Below are 27,627 nucleotides of genomic sequence, written 5' to 3' on the forward strand. Positions count from 1 at the left end.
CCCTTTACAAGACAAATCTGGGTGAAAAAGACAGACTATATCTCGTTCGTACCTTTCCACTCTAAAAGTACAGGTCGAGAAGAAAAATGGTGCTTTGATAGTGGGTGTTCACGTCACATGACAGGAAATGCTAAATTTCTGAGTAACGTAAATACAAGCAAAGATGAAGTTACCTTTGGCGACTGTATAAAAGCAAACTATGTGACCAGAACTGGAACGTGAGCTTCACCAAAAATAACTGCAGTGTCCTAGACAAAACAAATCAATGTGTTATGGAAGGTACAAGGTCAACTGATAATTGCTATATTCTCACTAACAATGTTTTGTGTTGCAGGATCAATATAGATGAAACTGAGCTTTGGCACCAAAAGCTAGGACATCTAAGTTACAGACTTCTTGACAAACTCGTGAAGATTGAAGGTGTTCGGGGATTACCCAAACTGAAAGTCAAACCAGCCATATGTGGTGCATGTCAAGCAGGAAAGCAAACCAGATCCTCTCATCCAGCTCAGCACAGCATAAACACAAGTCACTGCTTGGAACTGATCCACATGGATCTCATTGGTCCAACTCAAACAGAAAGTGTTGGAGGTAAGAAATACATACTAGTTTGCGTAGATGATTATTCTCGTTTTTCTTGGGTTACCTTTCTCAGGGACAAGTCTGAAACCCTCGAAGCCTTCAAATCTCTGGCATTGAAACTTCAAAAAGAAAGAAATGAACCCATCATTCGAATCCGAAGTGATCACGGATGAGAATTCGACAACAATCTGTTCGATACCTTCTGCAACCAAACAGGAATCACACATGAATACTCAGCGCCGAAAACACCTCAACAAAACGGAGTTGTTGAACGGAAGAACCGCACAATCCAAGAAATGAGACGAGTTCTGCTCAATGCCAAAGGACTACCTCAAAGATTTTGGGCAGAAGCTATGAACACTGCATGTCACATCATCAATCGGGTCTATCTGCGTCCAGGCACGAATCAGACTCCGTATACATTATGGAAAGGTAAGAAACCAAACATTAAATATTTTCATGTTTTCGGATCACGTTGTTTTATCTTGAAGGATCGAAACCCTGCCGCAAAGTTTGAATCAAAAAGCGATGAAGGCATCTTCCTCGGCTATTCAACAAACAGCAGGGCATATCGTGTATACAACAAAGTTACCAAAATCATCATGGAGTCCACAAATGTTGTAATCGATGATCAACCGAGCGATATTATCACAACGTCTTCGTCTGGACCAATGACAGAACCTGACACAAGTTGTCCTGAACCTAATCCAGAGTCTCCTATGCCGTCTTCCACATCAACTCAACCTGAGCAAGAAACCGAGTCTGAGTCTGAATCTGACGCTGATCACGGTAACATTGATATCCCTACTCGCATCCAGAAAGCTCATCCAATACAAAACGTAATTGGAGACCCTAGTTCCGGCGTAAAAACCAGAGGTAAACCGAAACGCGATTATCTTCAATTAGCAGGATATTCTTGTTATACTTCGCAGATCGAACCGAAAAATATCAAAGAAGCTCTAACAGACGAACACTGGATCAAGGCCATGCAAGAAGAACTGGGGCAGTTCAAACGAAATAAGGTATGGTCTCTAATTCCTAAACTTGACAATGTCAATGTTGTAGGTACCAAATGGATCTTTCGCAACAAAACCGATGCAGCTGGCAACATCACTAGAAATAAAGCACGGCTGGTAGCCCAAGGCTACTCCCAAATTGAAGGAATCGACTACGACGAAACATTTGCTCTTGTTGCACGGCTAGAGTCAATACGACTCCTTTTATCGATTGCCTGTGCCCTAAAATTCAAGTTGTTTCAGATGGACGTTAAAACAACCTTCTTAAACGGTTATCTCTCGGAAGATATATACGTTGCTCAGCCTAAAGGGTTTGAAGATCCACATCATCCAGACTATGTCTACAAATTACAAAAAGCTCTCTATGGCTTAAAACAGGCCCCAAGAGCCTGGTATGAGAGACTTACTCAATATCTTCTTCAGAACAACTACAAAAGAGGAGGATCAGACAAAACGTTATTTATAAAACGATCAGGTAAACACATAACAATTGCTCAAGTGTATGTAGATGATATCGTTTTTGGATCCACACAACCAGGAGAAACAAACCAGCTAGTCAAGGTAATGCAACAAGAATTTGAAATGAGCATGATAGGTGAACTAACCTATTTTCTTGGATTACAAGTGAGCCAAAACTAAAGAAGGGATTTTTATTTCACAAGAAAAATATGCGAAAAATCTTCTATCCAAATTTGGGCTTGAATCTACAAAAGATGCTCGTACTTCTATCTCTACGACTTCAAAATTGTTCAAAGATGAAAAAGGAACGTCTGTAGACTCTACTATGTACAGAAGTATGATAGGCAGTCTACTATACTTAACAGCTAGTCGGCCAGATATTATGGTAAGTATTGGGATGTATGCACGCTATCAAGCCGATCCAAAAGAGTCACATTTAAAGGCGGTAAAGCGTATTATAAAATACGTTAAAGGTACGATAAATTATGGTATTTGGTACTCGAACGATACTAATCTGAATCTTGCAGGATACAGTGATGCTAACTGGGCAGGAAATGCTGACGACAGAAAAAGTACATCAGGCAGATGTTTCTTTATCGGAAAAAATCTAGTCGCTTGGCTAAGTAAAAAGCAGAACTCGATTTCACTCAGCACAGCTGAAGCTGAGTATATAGCGGCGGGTAGTTGTTGTACACAATTACTCTGGATGCGTCAGATGTTAACTGACTATGGTATAGAACAACAGAGTATGACATTGTTCTGTGACAACATCAGCGCAATCAACATCTCTAAAAATCTAGTCCAACACTCCAGGACAAAACACATAGACATTCAACACCACTTTATTCGTGAACTAGTCGAAGAGAAAGAAATTATCTTGGAATATACTTCAACAGATAAAAATCTTGTAGATCTATTCACCAAGCCGTTAGACAAATCGAGATTTGAACTGCTTAGAGCTGCCCTTGGGGTTTGCAATCCCACAGCTTAATCTTCCACATTAGGTACAACAAATAATCTCTAATTAATTTTCTTTAATGTGGTTGTTGTTTATTTGTTGCAGGAAAATAAATTTCTAAATACGAAAATAAATCTCTAAACCTCTCCTACTTCTTTTAATTTTCTCGCCCCTATACCTGCATATTTCCTTAACCAGCTCGGCTACCTTATATATCTATATATTAAAACCACCACTACTAAATTAAAATGTGTATTGAAATATTAATTTCAAACATCTTCCACCACTCTCTCCTAGTATGACTCTACTACTACCCCTACAAACACGTCCCATCACTCATCACATCCATCACGTCTTTTGAGAACCATCTCTTCACCATCATACATCAACAAATTAATTTATTGTCTCTTTGGCTCTCTTACCCATCTCCACCGCCACTTTCATCTTCATCCTTAGAGCTTCCTTCGAAAACTCTTCAGCAATGGAAGAAGACAATCCTTTTGCAATCTTCACCACGAAATCGGAAAGATTAGAACTCCTTCGACACATTATTGACGCGGATTCTCCCCACACATCTGATGACACCGATCGAGTGCTTGCCACGGTTAAGACACATGAAAGTCTCCTTGAAGGCCTTTCGGACAAAGAAACTAGGCAAATCAAAGCTCTCTCCCGTTTCATCTCAGCCGAGCCGTGGACTATTCAGGAGGATCCACCCAAACCGCCTCCATCCCAACAGGAGAAGGTGCATGCCCCATCTCCAGAAAATACGGTAGTGTCCTCACCTTTAGATGACAATGTTTCAGCTTCTAGAAAGTTAGATTTCAACATTCCTTTGCCGAATCAGTTTGTGTCTGTCTCTAGTGATATGAGTGCCCCTTCCTTTCCTTTACAAGGTGATCCGTATGATTCTTCACATAAATTGCCTGAAAATCTTGTGCCATTATCTGATTTTGTGCATACTGTGACCACACCGTTCTCCATTAGAAATATCCACCAATTTGTGTCTCCCATGACTTGTGCTACCTTTTCTATCCCCATAACTATTCCTGTCCCATCTTCCACAGTAGAGGCTCACATACCTGTGTCCACCTCTCATAACACTGTCCCTATCGTCTCTGTGCCCGTGAGCAAATCTTCCCGAAAAGGGAAAGAGAAACTTACTGTTTCAGGTACTGCCGGGAAAAGAAAAATTAGAGCATTGGAGGATGTTGTCTGCTTGTCTTATTCCAAGCAATCAAAACAAGGGCCCACACTGCCACCCAGGATGACAAGGTCCAGATCAGTTTCAGGCCCTGTACCAAGTCCAGCCCCTGCACCAGCAGCTGCTACTGTCCCTTCTGGCTCAAAGATGAAACGACCCAAGAAGAAATATCACCATATTTTACTGTCTCCGGATTTGATGTCTGATTGGAGTGTTCATGCTACTAGGGATGTTATTCTGGAGAAATCCATCAATGTGGAAGAGTTGACAGAAAAATGCAACATTGTGCCTATTTTGCGAGATCAATACCTGCTTGCCTCACTGGTTCATGTTGGACCATATTCCACATGGCTCACTGCCGAGTTCTACACGAATTTAACATTGGATACCTTTTCGGAGGGGTCACCTCGATTTCAACAAGTATTCATTCGGGATAAATGGTATCCCTTAAGTCCGGCCGTGATTAATTCCTATTTGGGTACTCCAAATCATCAAGCTGCTCCTGACCCGAGTCCTAATCTCCTAGCTGCTGCTTTAACTCACAACAAGGTCGTCACTTGGCCAAACACCGGACTCGAAAGCCTAAAGCTCACCACGGTCTACTCTGTTCTTTTACGGCTTGCCTCAACAAATTGGATGCCGGCTGTTCGTCATCATCTTATTTCTGACCAGTTTGTTGCCCTTCTCTACAAGATCAGGAACCGACTCCCTATCAATCTTGGAGAAATCATCTTTAGCCATCTTGCTCAATTTGTGCGACATAGGAAACCTAAGGTACATCTACCGTTTCCTAGTCTAATTTTTGGGCTTCTACAGGAACATGGGTTCAAGCCCTACACAGATGAGGTGGTGATTGCTAATGCCTCAGTCTATAAATATGATGATCGTTTGACAAATAAGGATCACTATGATGATAGAGCTACGCTTTTGATCACTCCCGACGCACCAACTACCACGCCCTCTGTGTCTGCCCCTGCATCATCCGCTAACACTGCCTCCGCACCGAATCCCCATCCTAAGACAGTGATCAAGGAACCTCAGACGCTCATGGATCGCCGTCAAATTGTTCTCACTCTTCAAGCGTCAATTGCTCAAGTTCGCACATCGGTTGCTTCTCAATTAATAACCATTGATGGCTTAGAAAAGTTGTTGGGTGCTCAGTTGGAAGAAATAGCCAGAATGGAGGCTATCTATGCTCGGATTCGAACTAATACTGGCGCTGGCACTGGTTCTATTTCTGAGAGTGATGAATCTGAGTCGGGCACCCCGTCTGCAAGTTAATCCAATCCACTAGAATGATGTTCACCGGTTTGTTTGTCATTTATTTGGCATAAACAAAGGGGGAGTATTGGAGAAAGGGGGAGTATGGGAATGTTTGGATGTTTGGTAAGTTTTTGGTTTTTGGTATACTTTGGTATGGATGTTAATCCTTGGTTCGGATGCTATATTAATAATTTGGTATGACTATATAAATATTTTTGGTATGAGTATGAATGAATTAAGTATGAATGTCTTGGTATATTTGGTATGTTGACTGCATGGTATGAATTGGTTTTAATTGGAATGCATATGAAGAAAGGAAAGCTCCAAGTTAGGGGGAGTAATTCAAATTACAGTACGGAAAGCGTGACATATATGGTATGTTTGATACAACACTATTTCGTGCATGATTCACTATTTATTAATTGGATGAAGTTTGTGAGTCAACATCAACCAAGGTTCAAAATCAAATCCCACACACGATTAAGCCTTGATTTGGTCCTAAAAGAATTAAAATTGCATATTTATTTCTCTCTATATGTTCAGTACGTATGTTATGGGATATTAATAAAATATTTGTTTTTTTCCCAAAGTATAATGATACTATTGTTTTACCAAATAAATTGTCAAAGGGGGAGATTGTAAGTGTACAAATTAGTACGCATTAGATTGGCTAATTTATTAGTTTATTTTATTAATATGTAATGTTAATTAAAATGATTTGTAATTAGTATTATTGGACCAAGCTAAAATGTGTGGTGGAGATTTATTGTTAATGAATTGGACAAAGAGCAAGTCTGAAGATCTCAAATTAAAGAAGATGCGGTTGAGAAGAATTCAAGCCACATGTGAAAGCTACAATCAAGGATTGGATGAATGAGAATTGCGTACAATATATAAGGAAGGGAAAACGAAAGAGGAAGTTGCCAATTCTGAAATTCTGATCACATACGCAAGCTTCCTATATTACTGCTTTAATATTGATTATCTTATTTGTGAATTAAATCTGTACTTCAAATCAGTACCTGTGACAGCTGAAGTGCTACACCAAAGATGGTTATGGCATGCACGGTTCAGTCCTGAATAGGTGTTTTAGAAGAGTTGTAGTGGTAAAGGCTGTGAGCCGTTTGTAGTTACCTCTTGTAATACTCTGTGGTGAACATCTAGTGGATTGGGCAGACGTGGGTTGCCCCACAGACCTAGGAGAAGGAGCTCCGAACTGCGTAACAATTTTACTGTGTCTTTACTTTATTTATGCTTTCAATTTCGTTATTTATACGTTGATTAAATTGATTTAATTAAACAGCGAAATTGTCTCGTAACATAAAATCAAGTAGAATCCTTAGTGTTAAATTGATTTCAAGATACACGGGCTTTTTCATTTGGTATCAGAGCCAATTGACTAATTCCCTTGTTCCTGATTCAATTGTGTTTTCTTGTCATAATTCAAATTCTTATTCCCCTCCACTTTTCTCTTTATTGTTATCTCATTCCTTTGTTAGTTGTTTTCGTTATTGCATTATCCAAACCTTTGCTTTGGATTAGAGTTACAATTGGAGAGTTACTAACTTGTGCTTAAAAGACAAAAAACTTAACTTTTATTGTCAATCCTTCGAGAACAATATCTGGTGTGAGAATACCCTCTCACACAACACTTAACCAAAATACTCTTCATCAAGAGGATCATAGAATACACACACATAAGGAGTTAATTCCATTCTTGCGATAGACATAGGTGATATTTAACAAAGCATTACTGAACTGACTTGCATAAGTGCATACATACAAACATTCTTCAAAGAGTTAATTTCACCGAAGGTCCTTTGTCTTTGGTGACAATTGCAAATTTAGTCCCAAATTATCGGTTTTTCCATTTTACATCCTAGACTATCGTTTTTTGGACACTTTTAGTCCTTCTCATGATTTTTTTTTCTATTTTTAGTAAGGGCATTTTTGTCTCTTCATATTTTTCTTTTGTTATTTTTCAGGTTTCAACCAGTTTAATTGGTTTAGGACTTTACTAAAAATTGGTTGAAAAATATGGTTACTAAAAATCAGAGGTTACCTAAAGTTCTAAACCAATTAAACTGGTTGAAACCGAAAAAATAACAAAAGAAAAATATGAAGAGACAAAAATGCCTTTACTAAAAATAGAAAAAAAAAATCATTAGAAGTACTAAAAGTGTCCAAAAAACGATAGTCTGGGATGTAAAATGGCAAAAACGATAGTTTGGGACTAAATTTGGAATTGCCACCAAAGACAAGGGACCTCCGGTGGAATTAACTCTTCTTCAAATCATGCATTCACTTTTGGTCCTATGACTATTGGGGTTTTGTTAATTTTAATCCACGACTTTCAAAATTGTCAATTTAGTACCTTAACTATTCAATTTTTATCAATTTTGGTCACTCCAGGCAAATTGCCAGTCAAAACTCATCGGAAATTATTAATAGGTAAAATAATGAGGGTATTTTTTAAAAAAAAAAAAAGAGTAAAAAGGCTAAAATACCCTCATTATTTTACCTATTAATATTTTTCATTGAGTTTTGACCGACAATTTAGCCGGAGTGACAAAACTTCATAAAAATTGAATAGTTAAGGTACTAAATTAACGGTTGTGGAAGTCGTGGATTGAAATTAACAAGACCCTAATAGTCATAGAACCAAAAGTGAAATTAACTCTCAAGCTTAATTAATGTAGTTATTTAGCAAAACTACCAACAGAAACAGCAACACCGCAGCTGCAATCATCTTTGTATTTTGGTTCTGCAAAATAATCAAAACTACCAACCGCAGCAATCATCTTTGTATTTTGGTTCTGCAAAATAATCAAAGAAAATGTCAAGAATGGGATTCAAACACATACTCTTTCGGACCAGCACCTGAAACTAGCGCCTTAATTAGACTAACTCGACTATCTTGACTTTAAGTGCAATAACTTATATTTTCATATACATATCTATAATCGCTTTGAGAGTTTTATTTTGAAAACCTTCCCAACTGTTTAATTATGACTTGTTAACTAATTAATAATAATAACAAATTTTAAAAATAATCTTCATTTATGTTTAATGTTTTTTGCCGTCCACCACCCCCTCTTCTTCCCGAAGGATGGCATTGCTGTCTTTTTCAATTTTAAAGGGTAAGATAAGCTCCAGAATTGGAAGAAGCTTAAGGTCATGCAGCCTCCTCGATGAAGACTTCAGCCAATGAAACTTGCAGAGTAAGGGTAAGATAAGCTCCAAAGAAAGGGAAAAAGGAAAAAAAGAAAAAAAAAAAAAAAAAACATTTTCACCCTCAAAATAGACTTTGGCAATGTTGATCTTTAAAACAATTCAAAGGTGCATCTATCTTCTTTCTTATTATTCCATATTACCGTAAAGGATCCTCTTCCCTGCTTTACTGCATCAGTTGTCCATTTGGCCATACTCTTCACTTGCTCCCCCGTCTGGAGTTATTTTTAATCTAATTTTTCATAATATTAGGTTTAGTATTTGTATACAAAATTTATAAATTTAGAAACTACACTAAAAGTACTATTAAACACAAAAAATCAAATTTAAAAATAGGTTAAAAATACTAAAGAAAATAAACAAAGAATAAAGAGTTACTTTGACCCAATGAATAGTAAGTAGGACAAATAAAATAGGACAGAGTGAGTAATATTCTTCCCAAACTGGTAAATGATAATATTCCTAATAATATAGGGAGAGAGAATGAATTATAGTGTGCCTAGATTACAGAGTCCTAATACACCCCTCAAGCTTGAGGTTCTCTAGAGAGAAAGTATAGTTGAGCTTGGCAAATTATGAGGTGGACACGGTTCCAAAACTGTCATAATTGTGAATATAGAGTTCAAAAATTATAAACATAGATTTCTATAATTATGAATATAGAATTCTGTAATTGCGAATATAGAATTCAATAATTGTGAATATGAAAATTCAATAATTATGAACATAGAGTTTTATAATTATGAACATAGAGTTTAGTAATTATGAACATAGAGTTCTGTAATTGTGAATATAGAATTCAATAATTGTGAATATGAAGTACAAAAATTATGAATATATAATTTTATAATTATAAACATAGAATTAAGTAATTATGAACATAGCAAGGTGGACACGATTCCACGGCATAACAATTGGTTAAGCTTGTACCTTATCATTGAATCTTGCTGTGGTTAGTGGCTTGGTGAAGATGTCTTTAGTTGGTATTTGACTCCTTATATGAGACACTTTAGGATTTCTATTCTTTATAGGGCTATTTAGTCCAAAATATGTATAAAATGACCCCATACATGGGAATGGGTGAAACAATAATTTCCACTATTCAGAAGCAATTCCAAGCAATACAATACCTAGATTCTCTTCATATTTTCCAATACAATTGTGTTGGCCCATCGTTGAAGTCATAAAACCAACCATTTCAATCTCACATTTACTACTGTTTTTTAAACAAATATATTTTTCATAGTTTTAATTAATCACAGCTCTCACGGAGCCTTGGAGTCCATTAAAGAAATAGTCCGCTGTCCTTTCTTTTCATCTTTATGCTGTAAAAAAAAAAAAAAAAAAACGAGTTCTACTACATAGACTCTCAAAATTCTACTCCCTTATTTATACTCCCTGAGGTGACAAATCAGAATTATTTATTTTCATCATGTAGGTCCACAGAAAAGTGTCTACATCAAAAGCATGTAAGAGGGAGTACAATTTAAGAGTTTAAAATGGGAGTACACACATAGTTTTCAAAAAAAAACCTGTAATACTTACCTATGATATGATGGAGGTTCAGAAGTTGAGCCACCACAATAAATAAATAAATAAATAAATAATTTTTTTTAAAAAAATAAAGGTTAAAGTAAACTATCCTTAAAAAAGTATTTGGTGTGGGTTCCGCAGTGGCAGTAGTGTGGCATCCCTCACATGCAATTGAAAGTACCCTTCAATTCCATGCATGAAAATGATGCCAATACCACGTACGTGTTGCAAATCACGTGACCATTCTACTGTATCTTTCATTTCATTTCTTATTATTTGATTTCATAGATTATTAGTTTGAGTAAGTCTTTGTACAAACGAAATTATTATATGGACTCCTAAGTTCTATTCCAAAATTTTACTCTCATTCTCAAATTTTTAATGTAAACTTTTTCTTGAGATTCAGGTGAAGAAAATAACTTATCATTGTCTGTCATGTCAAGAAATAAAAGTGAATGAGTAAAACTTGAAAGTACATGTAGTAGAACTTTTGTACAAAATATATACTATTTTTTTAGTTAAAGATTTAAAGTATAATGCTTTTCTATGAAAACATAAAAATTTATATTTTAATTAAAAATATATTATATATCTGTTATGTGACAATATTTCACTAAACTTATTCTTAAAGTTTGAGTTGTTATCTAAGTTACTGAAAAAAGATCAAATAAGTCTCTAAACTTTTATTTGAAAAGTCAATTAGACCCTTAATTTTTAGGGGCGTTTGATTCACGGAATTTTAGATTACCTTAGAGAATGTTAGATTCTTGTATTTGGTTTAAAACTAATGTATATGTAAATAAGACAAATTGATTAAAATGCCAAAAGTCCAAAATTAGTAATAAGACAAGGGAATGTGAGATTACCTAATAAATTGGAGGGTATCTCACATTCCCTTCTAATAGCTAAAAACTTAATACGGAGGTTATGTGACATTCCCTGGGAAAATAGCATAACGTGAACCAAACATGGAAATCTTATATTCCAAGCAAATATAATCTTAGTTATCTTATATAACTTGAACCAAATAAACACCCCCTTAAAAGTTGCAATTGAACTCATAAAAATGTTATTTAGAACATTGAAACCCAAAAACGGATTGGTATTGCAAGTTACTCGGGTTCCAACGAGTCTCCAGATAACTCCGACAATTTAAGTCAGCCACCGACAATTTTTTTTACGAAATTTCAAAACAATCATCAGCAATCGAAGATCACGTTTGGAGAAGGCGGCCAACTTGGTCACCTTCTCCAGTCACCAGAGAAGACCACCAATTTGTTCACCTCCAAATGCGACAAGCAACTATTTGAGGGTCGCCGATGCTTGTCTCCAAAATCTTGCCAAAAATTAATCGAAGGATCGCCAAAACCCTAGTGGCATGTAATTAAAAGTCGATCTCCAATCGATTGTTGGGTCTTCAATGCTCCAAAATAATATGTTTATGGATTTAATTACACCTTTTGAAAATTTTAAGTTCTATTTGACTTTTGAGTGAAATTTAAAAGTTTATTTAACCATTTTCCGTCTAAGTTATTACAAGTACCTTCTTTATTTCTTTCATTCAATCAATCAGTACATGATGAGAGTATTTACTTTCTAAAAAGACACTTTGTACTCAATGCACTGAAAAGTGAAAACTCTACCTAAATACAAAAAGAGAAGTTGGGGACTGACCAGTATCTTTGGTAGCCAACCTACTTTTTCATCGGGACGGTTATTTGAATATTTACTGAAGAAATTTGCCCTTATGCCCCCAGTTTAAAGATATCTTAAAAATAAGCTATAACTGCAACTATTCTAAATATTAGAGTTAATGACCGATTTAGTCTCTTAACTATAATGAAATTATCAATTTTGTTCTCAACTATTATCCTTACTAAATTAAGTCCTTAACTTTAAAAATCTTATCCAATTTCGTCCTCTTGTCAATTTGAGCCGTAGGAATTAATTATTGAAATGGTCCTTTAATTATAACAAAATTACCAATTTAATCCTTGACTATTTTATTGACCAATTAAGTCCCTCAACTTTAAAACCTTAACTAATTTGTCCTCTGTTTGTTTTGCCGTTAAACAATCTGTTAACTCATAATCAAATTGATAATTTTACTATAATCAAGAGACCATTTCAGTAATTAACTTTTCGGAAAAAATGGTGCATGTAATGACCAAAATAGTCCCTTGACTATAGCAAAATTACCAATTTGATCCCGCGTTAACGAATATCTAACGGCAAAACAAATGAAGAACCAAATTGGTTAAGATTTTTAAAATCAAGAGACTTAATTGGTCAAAAAAATAGTCAAGGACCAAATCAATAATTTCACTATAGTCAAGAGGCCATTTTGGTAATTAACTCGAGTTGTATGATGATAACAGATGACAAAATTGAGTAAGATTTTCAAAGTTGAAGACTTAATTTAGTAAGCATGATAGTCGAGGGCGAAATCAGTAATTTCGCTATAGTGAAGGGACCAAATCGGTCCGTAACTCTAAATAATATAACAAAGACCAGACTGGTGGTATTCTTAATACAAAGTTCCACCCCCATTAAAACCATCAAATAGAAGCAGGCTGCAGGAGATAATAAGTTTATTGAACACATGCAATTTATTGGATGCAAACCACATAATGAGGCTGCTACCATACAACTCAAATCTAAAGCATTATCATTATTATTGTTAGGTGGCCGTGGAAAACCTAACCCTTGTACACTATTGAACACGTTGTTTATGGTTGGAAGTCTCACCCCTTTTCCTTCCAGAACCATGGAGCTGCAGAAGTAAGGAGTTGGTGACCACAAATATTGAGCTCAAGGCCATCAATCCCCCTGTCAACATAAACATATTGCTGGTAATTACAGTTGTTATTCGGGTGGAATTTCAGGAAATGAACCAACAATTCAGCAATATTCATATCACGAGTCGTTGTTAATTATCGAACTATCTATATACAGGACCATATGAGATAATTTCATGAAAAATGCAATAAGAAGAATTGAAGCATGTGCTCCATCTCAACTAAAATTCTAAGCTGATAGTTAGATTGCACATTTATGTTTATATACTATATATATGCTCAATGAGAAGAGAAGGGTGTTATGTACCTGATAGAGATGGTGTCATGGCAAAATCGAACTTGGGAAGTAGTGCTCCAGCTGCTATGGGGATTGTGACTGCATTATATGCTACTGCCCAAGATAAGTTTTGATGAACTTTTGACATGGTTGCCTGTGCAAGCTCAAATGCTTCAACAACCTGCCAAAAGCTCCAGGTGAATTTTCTTGATTTGTGAGAGTACCATGCAGGTCCCATTTACAATTACATGAATGTATTGCATGCAGGCAAATACTTATATTTTTTATGAAGTCACGCACAAAAGTGCCCAGAGCCCCCGATAGAAAGGTATATATTACTGCAGCTTTATTTCATTAGCTCAATTAATATATACAGAAATGAAACTTTTCAGCATTTCACAAGTAAAGGAATTCAGTTAAACTAGTTTGATTAGCGCATTTCCTTTCCCGATGGATACTTGATTTGCCTCCCCTACCAATTACACAGTAGTCCTGACTAGCACAATTTAAGTGGTAAAAGCAAAATGTATCACTAGGTAAAGCAATGAGAGTGAAGGGTATAACCATGATGAGTTGAAAATGCAGACCTGAGAAAGTCTATTTCCGAGAAGTATGATTGACGCTGCATTAGAGGCTGCATTTTCCTGTCCTTCAACTTGCAAAGCAATCCCAACATCAGCAAGAGCCAGAGATGGTGCATCATTAATGCCATCACCAACCTTCATCAATAATATAAAGTTTAGCAGTAAACTAATATTAATCAGTTTAGTTCCACAAATTGATTTAAGATGTATGGCTTGTGTCCTAAATTTTTGGCAAGGATACTGGCCATTTAGAAGTGGCTCTATTTTCTGAGCTATTATGTTTTAAAGTCAATTCATATAAAATAATAGAGTTAATGCCATATGGGGTCCTCCGAGTATGGTGGTTTTGCCACGTTTAGTCCTAAACTTTCAAATTGACCACCCGTGGTCATTTTAACTTCAAATTGTTACCATCCATGGTCCAAGTTTACCACCCATGGTCCTTCAACTTTCAAAATTTAACCAGTTGTGGTCCTCCCGGAAGGACCATGGGTGGTTAAAATTTGATAGTTGAAGGACCATGGGTGGTTAACTTGGACCACGGATGGTAGCAAAAAGTCGAAGGATCACGAGTGGTCAATTTGAAAGTTTAGGACTAAACGTGACAAAATCACTATATTCGGAGAATCCCAGATGGTATTAACTCTAAAATAATATGATTGGGAATGGAGGCATGGATCCAATTGTACTTGTTATCAATGAGAGTATTTCAAGATTTCAGAGAGAATCATTTAATCAGAAGGCCAAATACCATGGCTAGTTGATGTCCTGAAGCTTGAAGACTTGAGATGGTAGCAGATTTTTGCTGTGGTGTCAGGGATGCATTAATAAATTCATCCTTTATCCCAACTGTCCTTGCTACTGATGCAACTGCCTCTTCCCTGTCCCCAGATAAGAGGACTGTTTTAATTCCCTTCTGTTGAAGCCTTCAATTGGTAGAAATCAAATAAATTTCATTAAGGGAACAAAAAGAAATTTGTCAGGGAATGTTAGACACTAGAAGTCTAGAACACTTATTTCAAGTGACAATGCATTGTTTTAAGAAATGAATAATAAACAATTTTTACTTTCTTTGTCAAATTTCTAAGATCTGCAAGCTTTTGTGCCTATTTATGTCAACAAAAGAGGGGCTTGCAAACCTTTTTATTGTGGATTCAGCATCGTCACGTAAATTATCAGATATTGCAATAGCACCTATTATGCCTTCTTCCTCCCTACCAACATATACAATTGTCATCGAATGGCTTGATGATGGACTGTTTAATAGGGTTTGATGCATCAGAGACTGCTCTAGGTTCTTTAAATCACTGGTGCTTGTTTTCTGCTTGAAGCGTTCATGAACCCATTCCAATTTTCCAACAGCAACTAAAAGCCCATCTACTTCTGCCATGGTTCCTGAACCTGCTTCTGCTAATTGTCCACGAGTAACAGGGATATCCAACTTCAGTGATTCTGCCTTGCTTAAAATAGCATTGGCAAGTGGATGTGATGCTGTTTTCTCCACAGCAGCAGCAATTCGAAGAATCTCTGATTGTTCACGATCCAGAGATGCAATAGCTGAGACAGCAGGTTTTCCTTCAGTGAGGGTTCCTGTCTGCAAGATGAATTTGCAAAGGTCAAACAGTATCTGATACAACTACTAAGACATTCATGATTGTTCCTTCTATTCTCTTTCATTGAAACTTAAGATTCTTATGAACTTTTGCCAATATTGAATAGACTAGAGGCTTTAGCTACCTTGTCCAAAGCAACATAATCTATGCCTGCCAATCTTTCCAACACATCTCCTCCTCTTATAAGAAGTCCCTGTTTTGCTCCTATTCAATTTAAATACCATTACAGATATAGATTAAACAAATGCCCCAAATATACTATATCGAATATTCAAAATTATCTGCATCAAAGTAAAGCATGTAATGAATGTATCTGCTACATGATGAACGCTGAAGATGTAGGACACTATAGTAGTAGAATAATGGAATTAGAGAAGAGAGAAACAAATGAAAAAAAAAAAAAAAAAAAATCAAAGTAGCAAACCAGGCAGCTTATTTTGGAGAGATTGTTAACAATAGGAGCAATATTATTTGGGACAAAATTTTGGGGAATGTGGCATTCCTCTTTACCGAATTCATCATAAGAAAGAAGAATTTGGGCAATAACAGGTAGTATTCAGAACAATGGCTCTTATAGGTAACCATTTGCTTTGGAAACAATGGCTGACCTTGCTGCCACCATTAAGCCTGCCATTTATGTTACTACCTACTACCACTTGACTTCCATTTATGTTTATTGACTTTTTCCTTCCTATTTCGTAACCTTGTTGCTGAGGTCCCTCCAAGGAAGCCAGCGATAAAGGATTGAGATAGGGAACTAAATGTTGGTCATATAGATATGGCAACATATGCAGTGAGTAAAGCAAACTGAAGTTGGTGATTTACCAAGTGAAGTGCCAACTAGAATTGCAGTTGGTGTTGCAAGGCCTAAAGCGCAAGGGCAAGATACAACCTGTCAAAAAGAATCAATGTTAACCCATTCATGCTATATGCTTGTCTGTACTTCGACTACTTTCTAATTGTGGTGTCATTTTACAATGACTTTTAAGCATGGTTCAAACTTCCAATCCCAGTTAAATTTCAAGGAACCCGCATGGCAAGTATAACCAAATTAAGAAGCATAATACAAGGGGAAGAATGACTGTAAGCACCATTTTACTAAAATTTGATATATAATTTGATGTTCCTAACAGATTACTTTTAGTTTGTTTTTAGTGTCTATTAAATACACAAAACATGTGACATCAGAGAGGAGCAATTGGAGCTGAATAAGCCAGTATAATAACTTATAGGTTCACTATGGAATACCAGGACATCAACAGCAAGCTTTAAGCTCAGAAGCAGAGGGTCTCCATCTGGTCCAGAAATATCATTCAGCAAGACATCTGGGAAGATCTTAGAACCAAGATAGTACCTAAAGATGGGAGGTAACATATATCAAACACACGACCACAGATTTTATCCAGTAAAATACATCAACACAGATGCATGTACAGCCATTTTACTTCAAAACAATCACACAATTAGAAGAATAGTGAAACTTGTATTGTATTCAAGCTGATGCTGTGAATCATGTAACTATGTTACTCTTGTCATCTTGTGCCAGTTCAAACACACCAGAACTTTTAAGTTGAGGCAGAATAACTATTCTTATACTATAAACAGATGGATTTAGTTGGATAGATGAGTTGTAGAAGGTTGTTTACAGGATAGCAGTTACTGTTCATCCATTTAGCAGCATAATAGTGGCTTTAAATATGAAGCTTGTGGATTATATTATCTTTATTAGTGATCATAAAGTCTCTGTGGACATGGACCCATTCAATAGGAAAAGGTGACAACATGTTTCTATAATGCACTAGCAAAAAAATAAAATACCTACCAAAAAGCAAATGTTGTAGCTGATAAAGTCATTATACTATACACAAATGGTCCAGCAATTGAATCTGCAAGCCGCTGGATTGGTGCTTCGCGGCCTTGAGCATCCTCAACCTGGAGAAACGGGGAAGAGCACATTTCAGTATTTTACAAGCAGCAGCCATTTAAACATTACTTCCCGTTGAAAAAGCAACTTTCGTTTATTTATTTGTTCTGTATAGAGTAACAGCCGAAGATGATAGCAATCATTCTCGAGTATCACAAATGCAAAATTTGCTTCCTCATTATGAAGTTAAAGGTTAGTCGGTTAGATACTTAGATTGCATACAATGTCAGTGGTTTGAGATCAATTTATGAACCCTCCCAGGGGATTTTCCAGTTCAGTGCAAACAAAATTAAAATTATTCTAGACTTCATATTCTTTTTGGGAATTTCAATGAATTTGTGATCTCTTTCCAATGCATGCAACCTACCTTTTATTCTCATGCTCTGTAGGTAGAAAACTAGTTCCCAACAAAATTAATGAATAATTGTTTCTCTTCCTTGTAGCTATAGATCAACGTATAAAGAAGTCAAGGCAGCAAGCTGAAGTTGCATTTATCGAATAAGGCTCCAAATTAAAAAATAAAAAATTGCTAAAGAACCTGACTAATTACCATGTTAACAATCTTGGATATTGTCGAGTTGGACCCAGTGGAAGTGGCCTCAATTTTTATTGGACTATCCTGAAACAAAGTACAAAAAGCATTTGAATCAAACAGCTGACAAAGGAAAATGAAAACGAATCATTCAAAGTTTCACTAGCAAGAAACTTGTGAATATCACATTTCAGTGCAGTCAATCTCAATCCAGGTGCTAGTTGGGTTAGGGAACTAGGGATGGCAATAGGACAGGCCAGAACTGTGCTGTGCATCCCACATCATGCTGTCCCAAATATTTGGCTTCTTTCCTCCCTACATCCTGCAACATCCCCACTCTCCCATCCCCCAAAATTTTCCAATGCTTCCTTTTATTAACCCTACTTAAATATCTTCCATTCTTTTTCTTCAAAAATTAACTAGCATTTTTCACTAATGTATATCTGTCCATCTACAACAGAATTAAGCAGTCAAACTTGCATCAACATTTCATCATAAATACCTACTTTTTCTTTTCAATAACTTTCCATTTACTGCTTCTTAAAGTCTATCCATAAGTTGATCAAATACCATGGACCTAGTAACCTCAACTCACAGTCGTCTCTACCACCCAAAGCTAGGGTTGGTTTTTCTTTTTCTTTTATTGAGCTTTATTTTTCTGTGTATGTGTGTTTGAGGTGGGGTGGGTCAGTGAACAATCTATGTGCATGGTTTTGCATCCTGAATGAATTTCACTTCTCACTCTATCCCCCTCTACACATCCCATGCTAATGACCAAAAATTTGTCATTCTAGTTGTGCCCACTGTAAATATAGGTAACTTATGCACTTGACTCAAAAACACATAAGCTGAAATTTGAGACTTATATGAGGGATTTATCAACTCTGAGCCTCTGAGGAGTAATCAATTGTCACTTCACACTGTACCCTGTAAACTGTAAGGATTTATCTTTTTTGTAAATAATATGAGGGGTAGTGATAAAAGCTACTCCCCAATAATTTCAAATATTCCAGAAACCAAGTTGAAAGTTGTTTGAATATCATACCCAATTTATTGTTCCAGCTGATACCGATAAGCCTCTCTCTTTAAACACAGGAAGGGATTCCCCAGTAAGCATAGATTCATCCACTACACTCCTACCTGCAACAACCTTTCCCTGCATAATATGACCTAGCTGTTGAGAATGCAACCAGCAGTACGTCCACTTAAAAGAAACAGTAAAGTATAAAATAGAAAAATGAATTCATAGAGAAAACAGATCACTAGTAGAATAGCAGATTTTCTCATTTCCATCTTTTCTTGTTGAAGAAAAACTCCTTTTTTTGGCTTGAGAATGATTTTAAAACCATAGACATTTCAAAGCATCAAAGTTCTAATGTTCAATTCATATAAACAGAAAAAAATATCTAAAAGAGAATTCGAAAAGATTTAAAATATGTAATGATGCAACTGCTCTTTACTGTTATATGAAAGTTATCCCCACAGTTCGATGATATGTAGAACTGACTGACAATTATGAAGAGATGACTTTAGATTTTAGAACATCCCATGCTCTTATAAGGATTTTTGAGATATAATTGGTTATCCATAACTTCAGAAGTACAACTTCAGTGGGAAATAATGACTTACATCTACAGGTATTGTTTCTCCAGGCAAAACTAACAGTGAGTCTCCAACACGAATATCATCAGTTGGAACTTCAATACACATTGCATCAGAGCTGACAACATCACTTGAGGAATCACTTCCAGAGGGAGCAATCACAAGTCTAGATTGAGTGGATATGAGCGACTGCAAAGAGATCCCCGCAACAGTTTATCAGAGAAAGAAATTTTAAATATAGACATTAATAAAAATAAATGCTTCCTTTAATAAACTAATATATTAGTAGACTGTGGTGTTAATTGAAACTTCAGCTTATTCTAATTTTCACATTGAAATTTCTGTTATATGCCTACAAATTTGAGCTTTTACCCAATAAAAGGAACTTAGGCCATGAGGTCCTCTTAAGTGATACTATGTTTAATCTAAGAAGATTGAGGACAGTGGAGGCATGCAGCCATTTAGGTTCAGCCAAAGGTCCCTGTATTATATAGGTTTTATTAATATTTAATCACCAACATAATAATATTAAGCAATCCAAAATAAATTACAATTGCCTACAGTGAGTTTTTAACCTTATACTCTATGGAAATAATGCCACTCTACTCCACATTACTAAATACCCAACTTAGTATTATTGTGTGAAATTTAATTAAAGGTCATCTTGGAATAGAACCTCTAGAGAATTTGTGTTTAAAAAAAAAAAAAAGAGAGAGATTTTTGTATTAATCCAAATAAATTAGAATTTTAAAAGTTTTTTAGTTTATGCTGATAAAAAATAATACTCCCTCCGTCCCGAATTGGTTGTCTCATTTACTTTTTGCACGCTTTTTAAGGAATTAAAGTAAATGCTTATGTATTTTCCAATTATGCCCTCACTTTTTTCACTTTTGGAAATAAAAGCAATAAAGAAAGCAAAAGTCATAAGGGTAATTTGAAAAAAGTAGTATGATGGTGATGTTCAATTTTGGAAAGAGGACAACATTTTGGAACAAACTAAAAAGAAAAGTAAGACAGGTAAAATGGGACAGAGGGAGTAATAATTATAACAAGTAAAATTTTAACATTTCAATTTACTTTGATTTGTAATTTTTTAACAACTAACATTTTTAAAATTTGTTTTAGAATACATGTCACTTAGTATATTCAAAAAAAAAAAGTAAGCATTAAAAATATCCACTAAAACAAAATTTTGCATTCGTAATTAAGGTGTTGGAACCTTCCTTTTTTTTTTCCTATTAAGTATAATGGTCTCCATAGCACCTAATATATGTACCGTACGGGAGAGGCAATATATGTACCGTTTTGAAAAATGAGGGGCAACATTTACACTACAGGAGGGCATTATATGTACCGTTTTAAAAATTGAGGGGCAACATTTACACCACTAATAATTCAAGGGTGACATTGATAATTGGCATATTATGGAGGGGCATAAATTACAATTTTCCCAACAATCATTACTTATAATTCACACAAAGATGTTAAGTTTGAGACTTAACAATATGGAGAAAAGTGTTAGGGAAAATGGCCTTTATAATCTCTCAATTGTGTCATAATGGGTAAACTCAGTCCTTTAATTATAAGGGTGACCCCATTTAGTCCTTGAATTGTTCGCATAGTGGCCATTTAATCCTTCACTTCAGGTATCTGTTAAAATCTAATCTATGGTGATGTAAAGGCAAATCTAGAAATTCATTTGCTTCTCCCAAAATACAAAGTCAGATAAGTATATAATTGAATACAAAATATGCTATAAGTATTTGCGCTACACAAAAATGTCAAAGGAAAATATTATAGTACTAGGAAGCTATATTCTCCATTATTGAAAAGTTTTGGAAGTAATTGCACAAGGCATTCTACTCTCATCAATCCAAATGGTATCCATGGTTTCACCTTCCTATACTCTTTCTCCATTTCCCGTATTCTCTTCCCTTTAAAAATTTCATCGCCGAATTTTCCAACCAGTCCGGCCATGGTCAGACAACTCCCAACCTAAATCCGAGCATCTAAAAACACCATTCTTTCATCTTCCTCCTTTTCTTGTATGGAACAACAATGGAGAAATGTCATGGACCTCTCGCATAGCATACGTTACGAATGTTTGTACGATTGTACCACTCAGGGAAACTTCTCATCTACTATTAAATATTGCTCATTTTGTTCTTGTGTGGATCCCGTTTTTAAATTCTTGAATTGGATCCATATTGGCTCCATTGTCATGTTCAGTTCAAGTATTTTGAGGTTGTTGATGGTGGAATTAGAATCAGCGGCTATGAAACTAATGACTGAAGTCATCAGAGAGTAGCCGAAAATGTTGAAATAAACGAAAGACCAATTGTCGAGATCATGGTAGACAATGATGAACCTCTGAACGTATGGCACCGAAAGAATCTTGGATGAAATGTGAAAATGGTTGAAGTTGGCTCCTTTTCTCCACAATGTCCGGCTCCTCAGCCACACCAATTTGAATAATATTATTTAAGTCGTAGTTGAAGTTGTAACCATTTCGAGCATATGAATGTAATATATATTATTTTTCTTCTTTGTGTTCTATGTAATTTCATGTAAATGAATTTTCAGATTTGCTCTTACATCAACATTAGGTTTTAACAGATACTTGAGGTGAGGGATAAAAATGGCCACTAGTCCCACTACACTAAATAGGGTCATCCTTTATAATTAAGAGACTGAGTTTACTATTATGGCATAATTGAGAGACTAAAAAGGCCATTTTCCCAAAGTGTTATTTATCACATGAAATGTCTGAAGAGTTCAAAACTCATTTTTTTGAACCAATAACGCCTCTACTGAGACTCGAACTCACAATCTTCTAAATGGAAATCCAACCTGAGTACCATTAGACCACATAGTTCAAAACTCATTATTATAGATAGTTATTGATTGATATTTATATTGGGCAGCTTAATATACTTGCATTGGTGATTAAAATAAAATAAAATAAAATATATGAGTAGAAAGAGAGGAGAGTGGGGCAGAATGTCAAAAAAATGCACTCTGTTTATCCATAGCAATTCTTTAGGTCAAAGTACCTATGAGGTCCCTATACTATAGTGTTTTGTTCATTTTAGTCCTTCTACCTTAATTTTGTTTAATTTAGCCCCTGTACTTTTAAAAGTGAAACAATTAAGGACAATAGCTTATATTTATGTATTTATTTTGGACATATTAATGTAATATATTGGTGGTAAAAATAATTAATTTAAATGTTTATAAAATAATATATGAATTGGCATGTAAGTATGATGACATGACAGATATAATGTCAGCGCCACATTAGCTATTGTCCTTAATTGTTCACTTTTAAAAGTATAGGGACTAAATTGAACAAAATTAAGGTAGAAGGACTAAATTGAACAAAACATTATAGTACAGGGACCTCATAGATACTTTGACCAATTCTTTACATGCCATTCACAAAATTAAAAAATTATATACTCTGTATATGGTATTAAAAGTCATCTGGGTGTTTGGTCTAGTGGTATGATTCTTGCTTCGGATGCAAGAGGTTGTGAGTTCGATTCTCACAACACCCCCACATCCATTTTTGGCTTGCAGATGCAAGTAGCATTGATGCTCTATAATATAGACTCATTACATTTTTTATATCTTTCAGTCTTATAAACATTTTCCATTCCTTGATTCTTCATCTTTGCTTCCTTGTTCTCGGTATTCATATTTTATTCTTTGGTTGTATTTGTCATTACTATGGACTTTACTACATCCCTTTTGCTGCTCATGTTTTGTTTGCTCTGTTTCTCTTGATGAAGATTGTTGTTGGCAAACCTTGATTCTTCATCTTTGCTTCCTTGTTCTCGGTATTCATATTTTATTCTTTGGTTGTATTTGTCATTACTATGGACTTTACTACATCCCTTTTGCTGCTCATGTTTTGTTTGCTCTGTTTCTCTTGATGAAGATTGTTGTTGGCAAATCCTAGAGTGCTTATGTTGCTCTGAGGTTGTTCGTGACAAGTTTTGCCCCTAGTGCCTTCATTCCAAGGGTTGTGTATAGCATTGTCCCTCTGAAGCCATCCAACACTATTATTCTCTAGCTGCTTTTAATCTTCATTTGTAATTTAAAGTAAGGTAGAGTGTATGTTTTAATCCAAGCTTGGAACTTCCAGATGTTCTAGCTTGAGGGGAGTGTTGAAAAATAAAGAGTGAGGTTTATCTATAGGGTTGTGTCTGTTTGTGAATAGGTGTCAGTATGGATAGGTACTTACAGTTATGTGTTTGTATATATATATATATATATATATATATATATATATATATATATATATATATATATATATATATATATATATATGTATTATGTTTCTTTGTTAGAAACAGACAGATAATATAGACTCATTACATTTTCTATATCTTTCAGTTTTATAAACATTTTCCATTCCTATTCTTTATCTTTACTTCCGCCTAACTAGCGGGTGGTTGTTATTCTCTACCCGCCAGGCCATTCCATCTTCCAAATTCAACAATTTGCATTGGTGATTAAAATAAAATATATGAGTAGAAAGAGATGAGAGGGGCAGCAGAATGTCAAAAAAAATGCACTCTGTTTATCCATAACAATCCTTTACATGCCATTCACAAAATTAAAAAACGTATATATATATATATATATATATGGTATTAGTCATCTGGGTGTTTGGTCTAGTGGTATGATTCTTGCTTTGGGTGCAAGAGGTCGTGAGTTCAATTCTCACAACACCCCCACACTCATTTTTGGCTTGCAGCAAGCAGCACTGATGCATATACTCAATCAGCAGTATTTCTCCTTTAGATTCTTACGTCTTTTGTTCATCTCAATATTTTAAAAAGTTGTGTTTAGTTTCTAAATGTGGAATCAACAATTTATTCTGATTTCTATTCCATCTTTCCCAATGCTCTCTGCAGAAATTCATTTCAAATGATTCCATAGGATTCTCAACAATCTTCTTTCTGGTTTCTATCAAAATCACACAAGGGAAATGCCTAACTGATTTATAAATAAGAGAAGTGCTGCTTGTCCCTCCTGAGAGGACAAGTAGAAATTTTTTTATTAGCATCTCTCTCTCTCTCAGGTGATTGAACAGTGAACACTTTCAAAATTGCAAAGTGTTTGAAGCAATTCTGCACTTCTGCTCTTTAGCCTTCAAATTATGTTTCTTGACATTTGTCTGAAACCCCACCCCTCTTCCTTCTCTCAAAACACACACACATACAACCACCAATTTAAAAAGTGGAACATTGAAATAGTACTATGTGAAGGATTTACCAGAAGCTCGTTCATGTCACTAGAAGCTTTCAGCCTGGCCCTTTCCTCCAGAGAACGGCCCAACAGAACAAAGCCAAGAAGCATGACCTGCATGCTAAAATCAACAGTTTTCTGTGAGCAAACCTCTTACAAATATATTATATAGATAGTGGAGTAATTAAGCCTTTTGAATCAGTTAAATATATGCATTTGTTGGTCAGATATGACATCTGTTAGTAGTGTTACTAGTTAAGTTAAGTGAATGGCTAAAAAGCAACTAAAATCAATTGATTGAACAGAATATTGAAAAGGAAATATATGTAGTACTTTCCTATGCATAAGTTGTAACTTGAAGATCACTTTAAGCAAATGGGAGGAAAAGCAAAAAGTCCTTGAAGAAAAATAAAGGGATAAACAAGAAACGAAACAAACCGGTTCATCAAAAAATGATGCATCCCATTGAAGTTCAGGGTTAAGAAGTGACACCTGTGAAAGAGGAGAGTGTTTCAACATTTTAGGCCTAAGAGATAAATGAGCAAAACAATATTAACAGCTAAAGTACTGAAAAGAAACTTGAAATAATACAACAAACAAAATGATTCCGAGCTTCAAATAATTCTTACAGCACTAATAGCAAATGCAGCAAGTGAACCAAAGCCAACTAGAGAGTTCATATTTGGCGATCTCTTCATGAATGCTTGTATACCATCAAAAAGCAGGTCTGGGAAAAAAAAAAAAAAACACTTATTTTGAGTCATTTTCAAGGAGGAGCAATTATAGAATGATAGCCAATCATATATAAACAGAGGATTTTGCTGAATTACCGTAAAATACAACTCCAAAACAAAAAACAAAAAAACACAAACAGTTGCGATATCCAAGTCCCTATCACAAATTACGCTATCTTATCTGTTTTGACTTTTGAGTACTCCATGTAATAATAAGGGTGATTCCACTTTGAGTCTCCTCCTTTCACGACCCCAAAAGTTCACAAAAGTAACCACACAGTCTCTTATGTTAAACTTGGAAAGAATCTTGATGGCTATTTTCACATACAGTATATAGAGATGAACTCACGTACACACAAACACAAACCTACTATCAAGTTGCCTACAACAAAACACAACATCTCTATTATACCTAAAGTACCTATGCCAGAGCATATGTCAAGTCCTCAACGGCAAGGATATCTTTCTGAAACATGTGTTTACTTGACAATCTCTACAAAGTCCATTTACCAACTTGTATAGATATGTATAAAGTTTAGAGCTAGTCTATTATAGAAACTTGCATAACACATGGAAAATACATCCATAGTGGCAACAAGAGAAGCATGCCAGTGTTTTTCTTTTCCTGGATGATCATTTCAACATGCTCGTATTGCAGTGGAGGGCATTAACACTGCATGACTGACAAGGGCTTATAGCAGCCATGCAGGTCCGGGGTGTTATTCATATCATATATTTCATTAATATTCCGTCTGAAGTTAAAAGAATGGATGAACAATTGAACATCAGTTGTTTTTGTAAAGTTAAGAAACCATGAGTTGTTAAGACAAATGGCAAGGGGTTTTACTGCTGAGATAAAAAATAAAAAATAAAAGTGGGATGTAAAGCATTAAGAACCCAAATTATAGACTATGACACTGCATTGATTCCAAAAATAAAAAGGAGATTCAGCTGCTAAATTCAAAAGTCAATCGCATATGAGAGTAAACCTGAACTTGTGGAAGGTATTACTGACCTCTTCCAGGCCCCAATAAAGCTCCCAAAGCCAATCCACCTTTCAAATACGAATTGTGCAGTAACTCCATAATGGATCCTAAGCAAACATTTTAAAATAGTTTACTTAAATTGATGGTGAAAATTAAAAGAACTTATTGAAAATTATAGATCAGAAGTAAAGCAAAAAAGTATATTCCTTCTTTAAAAACAAAAAATTTGCTTTACCATGACCAACATGAATGCCGAGAGAGTGAAGTATATGGGAGCCGTGAGCTCCACAACACAGAGCCACCAGCGTCCAAGCAAACGCCACCCGGTTCCGACTCTCCACAAGCAAACCCTCCTTCTTCGCCACCATTTCCTTCCATTTCTTCACCTTATCTTCAATCCCAAGCCCCGACGCTCTCCGCTTCGTCGGAAAACCACAATCCGTCAGCCTCTTAGCTAGCTCTTCAGCAGCGCTTCCCTCCTCCACAGCGGCGGCGGCGGTCGGCTTCAGCTTCACCGCGGCCGTCTCCGTCAACATGTTGACCACGGCCGACTCGACTCTGTCGTCGGCGGAAAGGATCGATTTGACGCGTGAGACGCACGCGCCGCACATCATCCCCGTCACATCCAGAAGCACAGTTGTGTCGTCCGGCTTCGCTTGCTTCTGAACCGGCTCCGTAGACGCGGGTTTGACCTCAACTGCCTTGGCGAAGACGCCATTGCGGAGCAATTGGGGATCGGTGCGGCGTTGTCTGCGGAGGAGAGGATTGAGCTGAAAATTCCTGACATTGGAGTAGTGGAAGCTCGGGGTGAGCTTCTGGTTCGGGGAGAGTGAAAATCGAAGGAGATTCGCCGCCATGGCTTGCCGGAAATGAGGTCCCGATTGACCGGAAAAATGAAGTTTAGGCGTTTCTTGGTCTATTTATGACCGGTAATAAGAAACACGTCGCCACGCTGGCATTATTGCCAATTTCTCATGAAGAAAAACATGTGATCAAAACTGAGGGTGCTGTCATTTTCTATTTTATTTTCCAAAATTATGTATGCATGAAATACGTGTTAGCTAGTTTGAGTTAC

At 35.9% G+C, this 27,627-nt stretch overlaps 1 protein-coding gene and 2 non-coding genes across 3 annotated transcripts; 2 read left to right on the forward strand and 1 right to left on the reverse strand.

The window, feature by feature from the left end:
• Window positions 1–12,724: 12,724 nt before the first annotated feature.
• Window positions 12,725–27,527, reverse strand: LOC109183179 (copper-transporting ATPase PAA2, chloroplastic). Its single transcript, XM_019333375.1, has 17 exons — window positions 26,788–27,527; window positions 26,582–26,659; window positions 25,462–25,559; window positions 25,271–25,324; window positions 24,860–24,946; window positions 19,604–19,765; window positions 19,020–19,130; window positions 17,993–18,061; window positions 17,341–17,450; window positions 16,767–16,872; window positions 16,344–16,410; window positions 15,643–15,722; window positions 15,045–15,499; window positions 14,657–14,831; window positions 13,909–14,040; window positions 13,352–13,502; window positions 12,725–13,075 (listed from the first exon to the last, which is right to left on the reverse strand). Exons 1-17 carry the CDS (start codon window positions 27,407–27,409, stop codon window positions 12,960–12,962), a joined length of 2,673 nt encoding a protein of 890 aa, XP_019188920.1. The 5' UTR covers window positions 27,410–27,527; the 3' UTR covers window positions 12,725–12,959.
• Window positions 23,062–23,133, forward strand: TRNAP-CGG. Its single transcript has one exon. It is a non-coding gene; the product is annotated as a tRNA-Pro (tRNA).
• On the forward strand, window positions 24,245–24,316 carry TRNAP-UGG. Its single transcript has one exon. It is a non-coding gene; the product is annotated as a tRNA-Pro (tRNA).
• Window positions 27,528–27,627: the final 100 nt, after the last annotated feature.

Source organism: Ipomoea nil, unplaced genomic scaffold (genome assembly GCF_001879475.1).
Source record: "Ipomoea nil cultivar Tokyo-kokei standard unplaced genomic scaffold, Asagao_1.1 scaffold1101, whole genome shotgun sequence".
Taxonomy (NCBI): Eukaryota; Viridiplantae; Streptophyta; class Magnoliopsida; order Solanales; family Convolvulaceae; genus Ipomoea; species Ipomoea nil.

Coding starts and splice junctions, on each gene's coding strand:
- LOC109183179 (XM_019333375.1), bottom strand. CDS start 27,409: ATGGCGGCGAATCTCCTTCGATTTTCACTCTCCCCGAACCAGAAGCTC. Junction 17,451..17,992: donor TATCCAAGATTGTTAACATG/GTAATTAGTCAG, acceptor CCGTTTCTCCAG/GTTGAGGATGCTCAAGGCCG. Junction 15,723..16,343: donor TCTAGTTGGCACTTCACTTG/GTAAATCACCAA, acceptor TAAATTGAATAG/GAGCAAAACAGGGACTTCTT.